This window comes from Labrus mixtus, chromosome 3, assembly GCF_963584025.1.
Source record: "Labrus mixtus chromosome 3, fLabMix1.1, whole genome shotgun sequence".
Taxonomy (NCBI): Eukaryota; Metazoa; Chordata; class Actinopteri; order Labriformes; family Labridae; genus Labrus; species Labrus mixtus.
In genome coordinates this window covers 15,837,060-15,848,651 of record NC_083614.1, presented here as the reverse complement: position 1 = coordinate 15,848,651, position 11,592 = coordinate 15,837,060, and the positions used below count along the sequence as shown (strand labels likewise).

The 11,592-nt window shown below is 41.3% G+C and overlaps 1 protein-coding gene across 2 annotated transcripts in view; it reads left to right on the top strand.

Moving 5' to 3' along the window:
• sema6bb (sema domain, transmembrane domain (TM), and cytoplasmic domain, (semaphorin) 6Bb) overlaps nt 1-7,226 on the top strand; it is a 121,927-nt gene extending 114,701 nt beyond the window's left edge. For both annotated transcript variants that reach the window (XM_061033280.1, XM_061033281.1), the window contains exon 17: nt 905-7,226. In XM_061033280.1, the coding sequence (XP_060889263.1) occupies nt 905-1,812 (908 nt within the window). In that variant the 3' untranslated portion in view covers nt 1,813-7,226. The remainder of the gene's footprint in view (nt 1-904) is intronic.
• The last annotated feature ends 4,366 nt before the right edge of the window (nt 7,227-11,592 follow it).

Below are 11,592 nucleotides of genomic sequence, written 5' to 3'. Positions count from 1 at the left end.
TTTCTCCAATCTGCTTCCCTTGGCACAGTTTCATTGTATCCGCTGGTGTTGGTCCCAGGAGCTTACGCAGCAAAGCACAACTTTTTTCTTCTGGCATTTTCCTAATTGATCCATGGCATGCCGTGCTGTGGTACAGCTGTATTCATATCTTCAATAATGCATAAACACTTCTCTCTGAGGGAGTTCAACTTGTGTTCTTATGTTCAACTTGTGTTCTTATACAAAAGAAAAACAGAAATCCACTGTCTTGTGTGCTGTACCCGTTATCTTAAACCATGTTGCCTTGTGTTCTTCCGAGCAAAGATCTAACAAGGAGAAAATACACAACAGCATATTTACTTTAGCAGAAATACGACTTGTATTTCTATATAAAAGAATCACAGCGAACAAAAGTGGGGTGTTTACGGTGTTAATATAACGGACAAAAAGCTACACTGTGACCAATTATCTCTCTTTGTTATCACAGGTTTAACTTCTAATTGTATCCCCTGTTTAATTAAAAAACATATGACATCATCTAGACGGGAATAAAAACAGGTTTTTGACGTATACAGGATAAAAACTCTCATTATTACTCACCATTAATGCCAGACGTGGAATCTCTCCCCGTAAAGCTAATGTTGTGAAACATGTTAGGGGAGAAAGCTATCTCAATCAGGAAGACAGTTATTACAGCTATTAAAATCACCATCCACTTTACGTAATGAAGGCAATTAGCCAGCGCTACCTTGGCTGGAAAGCGTATGACCCATCCCACCCTCAGAGGGGAGAGAAAATAGGCCATTTTGTCTCGCCAATTTGTTGACTCCCACCAGTTTATTACAGAAAACACTGATGCTACTAACATGGTTCCACCAGTTTACTGATGGCGTCCCTTTGTGTTTGATTGTATCTCCTTCTGTAGGGAACCTGCTGCAGGAGAGTTTCATGGAGGAGCCCGACGGCCTGGTGTCTGTAAACCTGCTGGTGGTGTCTGCGGTTTCAGCTTTCGCCACAGGAGCCGTCCTCTCTGGCCTGATCGTCTGCTGGATCATGAGTCACCGCCACCGCCATTCACGAGGGTCGGGAGTCAATGGTGCTCGTCGCAAGAGCGACAAAGAGCAGAGCATGCTGGGGCAGGGTCGCAGCGGGTCGGTAATGAGCGTGACTAGAACTAGTGGCGGCGAGAGGAGGCGATCACAGGTGGACAATCCCTTTGTCATGCCAAACGGCTGGCCTAAAGGAGAGATGGACCCCGGCTTGCTACCCACTCCGGAGCAGACCCCACTGCAGCAGAAGCGAGCACTGCGTCTCCCCGATACCGACTGGGACCAGAGCCAGACCTTCCTCACTGCCGTGGGGACCACCTGCCCCAACAACTCGGTCATCTACCTGAGCTCCAAGTTCCTTCATGGAGGCGGAGGAGGGGGAGGGATGGTCCGGATAGAGGACCCAGGGGAGGTCATGCTGCCCCCACACACAGAGCGCCAGCGGTACCTGATCCTCGCCACGCAGAGAGGGGAGCATGGCAGTGGTCGTGCCAGCGGCAGCCTGAGGAACTCAGCGGGAGAATACATCTACCCTGCAACGCCGCAGGACTCCCCCGACCGACGGAGGGTAGTGTCCGCTCCAACTCCTCACATGGACTATGGGGAGCCTCGCTGGAGTCACGAGGCACTCAACTACAACAGCAACAATGGAGCACCCTACCACCCCCAACGACAGGGCCTGATCAGGCCCGACATGCATGGGCCCCGAGGGCTGGGAGAACTGGCGGACTTTAGCCACCTCATGGGGAAGAACATGGGAGAGCGCAACCCTAGTGGCCAGTGAGGGAAAGTAATTGAGCTCTCTCTGAATGGTCATTCCCTCCACAGCAGACTGGAATAAATCCACCCCACAGACTCCCAGTCCAACCTTACCCTGTCTGTCCTCTCTCACTGTCATTCAATGTCCTGATGTCATTCAGCAGACTGAAGAGAGAGACAGAGAGAGAGAAAAGAAACAAAGAGAGAGTCGAAAGAGAGGAAAAAAACTCCTCTCACGTCAGCGTTCCTCGGCTCTTAATCTGAGCTGCACCCCTCTTCTCTGTGAGCGGTTCTACACACAGAGCTCAACTTTGACTCCACAGGACAAACAGTGTTAAGGTAAAGAGAGGGGTGCAAAGGAACAGGATTCTCAAAGGTACACGTGGAGACTTTGAAAAAAGAAAAAAAAAAGACGATATTGTTCGCAGGGCCAAATGTGAAAGGTCTCCCTCCGCCATCCTGTTTTTTGACACCATGGATCTTTATTGAGTGTGGAATTTTGTTTCTGCTTTTGTTTTTCGTGCCAGTGGCATCCAGCAGACAACAATGTGCTTTACTATGGATTTCAGATGAGACTAAAACTGTTGTGGCTGTGCCAGAGGGAAGTGACTCTCAATGAATCATGCAGTGTGTGAAAGTTGTGTGTGTGTGTGTGTGTGAATGTGGCCACAACAACCCCAACCAGTGTCCCGTCTTAACTGTGAAGAATAACAATATAATTAAGTTTCTGTAAGGATGAGGTCAATGTTGAAATTATTTTAACTTTTTATAAACAAATTACAGAGAGACAAATTTTATTTTGTGTCTATTTGAAACTCTATATGTGAAGCAATCAGAGGTTTTGGATGGTATGGTTGACCAGTAGCTAGTGAAGTCTCCCATTGTGGTTGTTTTGTGATTCCTTGTACCTCAGAACAGAAGTCGCTCCAGACAGCCATCATGAAGTTTAAGAAAGCAATAATAAGTCAGAGACATAAAGGGACAAAAATAAAGCGGATATCATTTGATATTTCAGAGTTTAATGTTTTCTCAGCAAAGCAAACATGTAGAGTGTAGAGACGTGTGAAAGAGCTGGATCAATATCTCCCCTCTATTACCCCCTCCCCTCCCCCCCCCCCCCCCCCCTCCCTCCTTCAGTATCCCAGCTCTGTCTGACCTGACCTGAGCCCCACCTCCCCTTCGGCCTCCGCAGTCCATTTGAAGGAGGGAATGTGAGCTGTTACTGTCTGCCTGTCTGACTGGGGCTGTGAGATGTGAGGCCCGGCCGCTTGGGAGCTCCATTCAGCCTCTTCTGCCCGACACTGAGCCTCTTTGTGCCCCGTCGAACCAGGAGGAGACTGCGGCAACAAATAGCCGTTAAGAGTCAGGGACCTACCCTGCACCACAGTCTAGCAGAATATCAATGAGGAGGACAGCAGCTCAATCCGTCATGTGAGATGTACCAACCAGGATGGGGCATCTTATACGCTTCAAACCACTCTGGTTATTTAGCGTGGGTTTTTTTTTGTTGCCCGGACAGGGAGGACATGAGGGCTGAGGCCGGGTTTGGGGCAAAGCTAATCGTCACAATGCTGATCCCTTGTGATTTTATCCCTTTTCTGTCTTTCAGTGTGTTTCACAACAACATGGTCTAAAGAAAACAGATGGGCATTGGTATACCATGGGTGTGGAGTTACTCTTTCACTCCATTATCTAATCTTTTGATGTTTTTGTCTGTTCTCATCCGTTCTGGATTCGAATGTAGATCCAGAGATAGCCTTTTCTCTCCCATCTGGGTCATGGCGTGATGGAGGTGGTGTTTATGTGTCTGTCAGCTTGTGTGCATGACTCTCTTTGGGGTTTTGTCCATGAATGTGTAACGCATATGAAGTGCAAAACAAAACATCTTTGATCCATTTTTGCTGTTATCTCACGTCTTCGTTTTTTTTTTCTTCTTCTCTGTTGAGCCATTAATGTTGTGCAGCAGCCTCATATTCACAAATCTGTGCTAACAGTGTCAGAGCCCTGTGTGGGAGTAGTTTATGCTATATATTACTTTTAACTCGTTATTATTTACACAAAGACCTGCAGATATTCTGGAGGAGGTTGGCTCCGCTTGCTTTAAAGGATCTGGGTCAAAGGATAAATAAGCATTACATTGACAAGAAAATGTCTAATGCCTAAAATATATCATTACAAGGTTTGAGACTGCAAAAATATATAAAAACTATATTTTTTAACAAAACCAATTTTCAATTTAGGCGGAAATATGTCGCTTCATAGTGTCATATCTAATTGTCTCTTACTTTAACATGAACATAAATCATTTTGTTTACCTGTACAGCAGGTTTTAAGTCTCACCTAGCCGCTTATTTTAGCAATAATTCTGGAGAAAAAAAACCCCTGGTCTTTGCTACGAGCAAAGCACCAAACAGCGGATAAACAAAGTTAGCATCCAGCTGGTAAACATAGCATTTAGCTTCATTAAGCATGTAGGAGCAAACAAGCCAGATATTTCCCTCAGATGTTGGTTGAGACCCAATACAGAGCTAAAAGGTCTCTTTTATTGGGCCTCTTTTCATCAGGTAGCAAGAAACAGGACTCAATAAATATTTTTGAAACGACATCACATCCACCACAACTAAATGGAAAGGCAACTCTTTAGTTATAATATGTCAATGTTATATTTACAGATTGTTTCTGCTGCCACAATGTTGCCATAAAATCAATAAAGGGTTGAATGTTAAACGATTAGTAACTTTTCAGTATTGTTTGAGGTGTTTTATTACCTATGCAAAAAAAATCATAGGAAACAATCATTTTATAGTTTCCTCTAAGGGATCAAAACCTGTTTTTCATTTCACAGTTAAAGGCACATTGATAACACTGTCTAGACATAAACAATCATCCATTAACTTTTACTCATATAATCTGTGCAAAATATTTAATATGATTTCCATCAAGACCTTTTTGATTAACTTTACTTTACCAGCCGACAGTTTTTGACACTTTGTGCTACAAACACATCTCGGTTGGAACCCAAACAGTCCTGCGGTTCAACACCCAGCAGTAAAACACTCCAGAGGCAGAGCTGGAGGTACTGCAGGAGACAGGCCCGTGAAAGAGATTTATGAAGCAAGGACAGAGGAGGAGGTCAGGCGGGCAAACATGATGTTACTGCATTACAGCCTCGCCACATTAGTACAGTGTATTCTTTACATATTCCACCCTGAAACAGGTCATTAGTATTGAGGATACGGAGCTCTCCACCAGCCTCATCTCTCCGCCTTCATCTCTGCTGTGACCTGCATGTCTGTGTGTGTGTGTGTGTGTGTGTGTGTGTGTGTGTGTGTGTGTGTGTGTGTGTGTGTGTGAATGAGGCTTCTCTTGTCTCGGCTGGCCTGCCCAGCCACCCATGTCTTAGCTCTGCATCTCCTCCAGTGTTTCACTAAACATGCTTGATTAGGCAAAGTACATTCCCGGCCCTCTAATGGCCTGATGAGCCCTTGAGAAGATTATAACAGACACATCGGCCCCTGAGAGGGAGGTGTACATTTAACCAACTCTTTACCCCCCTACACACACACACACACACACACACACATACACACACTTACATGGATATGCACAAATACTGCCAGCCCTTTAACCAAATTTGGGATGCAATTGAATTAAGATCAGAGATAGAGTTGAGGCTTGAAATAGGCTGACACTGACTGGTTCTAGGAAAAGTATGTACACAATGTTAACTCAATGACAGCATAATTTGGTAGTTCAACATTACAGGGAAGCTAAAGAATTCAGGTTTGACTTCATGAAAGTCAGACTGTTTTTAAAGCCTTCATGCTCCCTTTTTTGCATTATTTTTCCATTCTTCTTTATTTTAAAACAGCTGCACTTTGCCTCCTACTTTGAAGCCTTGTCTCTTTATTGTTCGCACACACATACGTGGGGCACTTACACACATATAGGTAACATCTAAAAACCACTTCCTAATTCAAGCCCTAGTTGTTCTTTTGTCCCGTTTGTAACTATTAAAGTTAAGCTGGTTAATTTAATGAGTCACTGGCAGAAACAGAAGTCAAAGTAATTCTGGAACACCCGCTTTATTTCACCTCAAATCTTTAATGTGTTCGCTTGTTTTTTTTTGGTTTTTTTTGACATTTTCAAAGCTTCTCATGCGGCAAATTGCTTTCCTTTTGCTTAGAAAGGATTTCTGTTTGGAGTCGTTTTTGTTAAACGTAGCACACACTGCCTCCAGTCCTACACACACACACTCTGTCTTTATCTCTACCCTGCACATATCAACACACAAACAAATGAATTTCCCATCCAGCTCTCATGACCCAGCCCGTGTGTGTCTTTGTCTCCTTTATCAGGTTGTGTGTGCGTGCTTGTTAAAGACACCATGCCTTTGTGTGTTGGGGTTGTTTGTGCCATGTGGCCCAAGTGATGCAATGCCCCCCAGCCAATAACTGCCACCTTACCCTGCGGTGCTCCGCTGTACTGTGTGTGTGCTCTGTGCCCCATAAAGAATCCAGACACAGAGGATAACTTAAACCCAACATCGCACTCAGCCGACATCTGAGAGGAAAAGCACAAAAACAAGGCGGAAAACAAAATCAGTCTTTGCATTTTTGTAAACCTGTAGATGTATTTAGTCTGCACTGATCATTTTTTGTCATGTTTGCTTTTCTATTGTTTGTTTCTGTGGTTTGAAATTATATGGAATTTTATTGTATATGATTTCAGTTTTTTTTTATTCTCTGGTGTGCCAGATTTGGTGAAGACAATGAACCTGATGACTATCATAATAAATATATTGACAGGGACAATGAAGCTGTGAGCAGCACTGAGGTGTTGTGTCCTGATTGGATGCTGAATTTGAAAGGAAATATGGAAGCGTAAATGAACTCATACGGGCTGAGGTTTTAAAAAAAAAATAAAAAATGAAGAGATTTATCCTGCAGAGTGGAGTTTCCTGCTACTGTGAAGGACCCTGCCGTCCCCACCAGAGGCCCCTCCCCCCAGGGACCTCGGGGCAGGCTGTCATCAGATGACAACACATGTCTCTGCTACATGTACATAGCCCCCGATGCTTACATGTAATTAAAGTACAGTAGCTGCATGACGACACAGCCTCTGTATGTGTACAGACGTAGCGATGTGTGAATTTGTACAGTATGTGCAAGTGTGTGTGTGTGCTTGTGTCCGCCAACAAATCTGTCTGTCATCACACAAAAAAAAGAACACATGCATGCACCATCGGACAACTGTACAGTGCACACGTACACTGCACACACACACCAATTACGCACACACACACACACACACACAGACACACCCCACACACAGCAGTTGTTCATCATCTCCACATTGTCCTGAGCTCTGCCTGTCACTCCGCATGGAGACTTTGCTCTGTGTCAACTTTCTTATTCTAATAAACCACTCTGACATTGACTTCTGATGTGTCATTACTTACTGCAGTATGTTTGACTTTGAGCCTTCTCCCTTCATAGAAATCCAACAAATCCCTGCTACTTCACCTAATTGATTTATATTATTTGTAATCTCATATTAACCCAAATAATTGTTTGGCACACTCATTATTTAACATTAAAATGGTTATTTTCTCAAATACGTTATCTCCCACTATGTGTCTGACTTGCACAGAAGGTGTTTTTCAGATTGATTAATATGTAGCAACAAAAAACTTTGAAAATGCTACAAAGTAAAATAAAAACATTCTGCTTGAGTAAAAATGTTTTTGGTTAAAATTTATCTAAATGTAAAACTCAAATTTTGATCATCTAAATAGTTTCTTCCAAAGTCCCCTAAATCACTCAGGGTAATGTTGGTTTTGTACTCTGGGAACAGTTGATTAACATTTTATTAAAATGTGGACCTTGATGACATTCACAATAACCATGAGCAACAACTTAGAAGAAAAAAAATTAGAAGATCTGTATTTAACATATTACACAACTGAATTATAAATTCATAAAATATATGAGCTGAGATTTGAGCTGTTGAGAATATTTTTAATTCACACACACACTTTAGATTTTAGGTTATGGATAGGACAAAAATAATGTAATACTGTAAATTTACAGCTGCCAATATGTGTTGTGCAAAGAAAAAAAATAATAGAAAAATTAGCACATAAAGAATCATAGTAGTCAAAGCAGTGATGTCTTCTTTTCTTCAATTAAAAAACAGGATTTCATCAGCCACAGACTGTACACTGAGCAGCATTGTATCTCAGCTGCAGAGTAAGCAGGTATTGTCGTGCAGTACCATCAGTGTTCCCTGGAGGGAGACATGTATCCATTAGATATTAGGAGTGTTGCAATACATGATGCAACAGTTATGCATAATCAGTAAAACAATCAGAAATGTATAAATGAAGAATGTTCATGTACCTTTCGGTTCATATCGGCCTGTGTAGGTAGACATTTTAGACTTTTACATAACACACACACTGTACTCAGCTCCTCTCCTCTACCTTGCCCCCTCCTGCTCTTCATCTCTCTGGGGAGGCTATCAGGCCATTTCACATCTGTTGAGTGTTGGAGGACCTGTCAGGTGGATCTCATTGGTGGATGTTTTATGGGACTAGAGCCATCCAGTGCTGCAGTACATCGAGTGATGGGAATGAAGGAGGAGGAGGGGAACTGCTACTGTGTCCCACCTTGTGTGTGTGTTCATGGCATCCTCGTTCACCCTTCCCTGCAGATTTAAGGTGACTGCATGAGATGCCTGTGAGATAATTTACAGCTTGTTTACACCCAGACCATGTTCAATCAGGCCTGTGAGAATGTCACACCATCTATCTATCTATCTATCTATCTATCTATCTATCTATCTATCTATCTATCTATCTATCTATCTATCTATCTATCTATCTATCTATCTATCTATCTATCTATCTATCTATCTATCTATCTATCTATCTATCTATCCATCCTGTCCTACCTCTCTGTAGTTCGCACACTCATTATGATAAATCTGATTAATGAAGAGGCTGAAATAGTGCCAGTCGGGTACTCTCCTTGATTTGACTTCCCACATCACAGCTGAGCTCCATGTAATACCAACTGTCATCCATCTCACGTCTCAACATTTGGACTCTGAAAACCAACTTTTCACACGCTATAAAGCTATACTTTTGTAGGTATTCAACAAGTAGGTCTTTTAAACATGGAAATATATCAAATATAAACATGTGTTACAGTCAGAGACCCAACTTTGTCCTTTGTTATATATGAAACACATGTACCAACCCTGTAGACACTGACAGTGCGCTTTTTTTTTAGAGTTTAAATTTATAAACCGCTTATAAACCGTCAACATGTAACAAAGCAAAGTGGTGCAGCTTTTTAGCATCCAATGAACTCAGATCCAAATCAGAGAGTGAGATACATGAGCTCACAATTAACATTTACTGAAACATATACCTTTCTGGTCAGGTAATGGCTACAAAGAGGGCAACAGGTTAACAACAATTAACATTACTGCAGATAGTAACACAGGTGAGGAACATAATGTCTCTTAAAGGAAGTTTTTTCTTGTCACTGTATTTTTGTTAAATGTTGATTAGTGCTGTGCTCATGATGGAATAATGTTGGGTCTTTGTAGATAATACAACACAGAGTAAGGTATTTTACCTCCTCTTTTGTAAAGGGTCTTGAAATATAATTTGTAATGAATTGATGCTATACAAATAAGGATTGATTGGTTAATTAGATATCTCTGTCTGCTTTGTGAGTGCAGAACTGCAGCAGCTCTTTCCCTCTCTCTCTCTCTGTGTCAGAAACTGCAAACTTTCATACTCAATCTGATGTCACACTGAGTATGAAGTATGATCAAAAATCATTGTATGCAGTTCTGAGTATGCTGGTAAAAAACCTGGCTGTATACTTTATCAGCCAGAATTTTTAAGTATGAACAGGGCGTAGTTGTAAAACGTGAGTTAGCATTTCAGCGCCATGGGGTCGTTTTTTTGAATGGGTTGGTGGTTAGATGCCTGAAATAAAAGTTGTTCGACATGAAACAGGTTAGAGAATACCCCCACTTGTGAACTTGGAGTTTTACGTGTCCTTGAAAAGGCGATTGCTAACAAGTGGCTAAATGAAACTACAGTGCGGTTGTCAGGGACATTAAACATCATCATCATCTCTGTTTGAAGTTACAATTAGACACCAGTTCTCCAGTAGGATGGGTTTTTAGGTTAAGGCAAGGACAAATATAAACCACTCCAGGTGATGGCTTTGAGGGGTAATGAGAGCAGTTATTTATTCTAAGGGGGACATGATTATATTACACAAACTTCATGAACATATATCCATCTAGACTTCAAATCCATATTCAAATTTAATGTCGGCATCAGTCTGCATCAAAAATGTCGGACTAGCTTTCAAACCACATCTGTAATAATGAGGTTATCAAAGTAGGCTTATATTATGCTGTATAATGATGCATTCAACAAACATCTATATTAATCTTCATCATTGCCTTTTGTATTCATCCATAATGTAACAAGGTGATAACAAATCATACAACATTTACTCATTAAAAATTAAATCACTTACAAAGACAAAAGCAAAAATGTTGGCTTAGAACAATATTTTTAGATGTTGACTGAATTAACACAAAAGTATTCATCCAAAAGTCTAAGAGAATAATTAAAATTACAGTTTTATGTTGTAATAGTTTTGCAATTACAATCTTGACCACCAGGGGGGAGTGTAAGTTGCAGTCAAGCCGACTCCACTCATATCTAAAACACATATTTTTATTTCCTCCCTGTTCTTTTGTCTCCTACTGCTTCGAGTAAGTTAAAAAGCCATCTGCTTTAATTTGGGGATTACTTCAGGTTGTACACTGTTTTTATTTTTACTTTAAATGTGTGGATGTAATATTGAAAATTCTGAAGGGAAGTGAGGGGAGAAAAATACTAATTAGTGGGAGATAATGAAATAAGAACCACGGAGGATAAAATGTATGAAAGGGGTCAATTCAGTGGAGTTCTATTGAAAGACGGGTCCATGAAATCTAATTTTTACTGTTTGAGTGGGAGTAGAGAGCCCCCAGCTGGACACAGTGTATATTGAAAGGAACAAAGCAGAGGGTATGGACTTTATGACTCATTACTGACTGACAATCAAAATGAGCAGTTTTTATGTGGACTGACACACAGTGTATGAAAGGCAGACATTTAGAAATGTTGATCAGCAATGATGGAAGCTTTTAGAGCTTTTGTAGACATATGTCAGTGTGGTACAGATAAACTGGTTGCATTTTCTGTACAAGAGACATACACATTTCGATATATATGAGGACCTATATACCTTATCTGTAAGTGGATTTTAATTAATGTCCATATTGGTGAAATCCCAGCTTGCATCTTCAAATAGAAGTCAGTGTAAGGACAGCGCTTGGGCACAAAATGTAGTTCTCCAAATATTTTGAAGGATGTCTCTGGAAATAGAAATTATTCTCGAAGGCCAATGTTTTCCCTTCGTCATTTGTCCTTGTGCATTGACCAATGCTGATCACATTCTTATTTATGTATATGCCATACCAAACAACCTTGTATTCAGAGGCACATCATATATGTAAGTAGCATGGATCCATTCACTGCAGAAAAGCCCTTTATTATTCTCCTCAGCTGACTACATATTTAATTCACTTTATGGAACGACGTATGAGCACAGAAAACATCTGGTAGCTCTGCTGTGTAGCTGTCTATCAAGCCTCCTTGTATTCTCTTTACTCATCATGTTTCATCCAAACATTCATTATTTCAAATGATTTCAAACTGCAG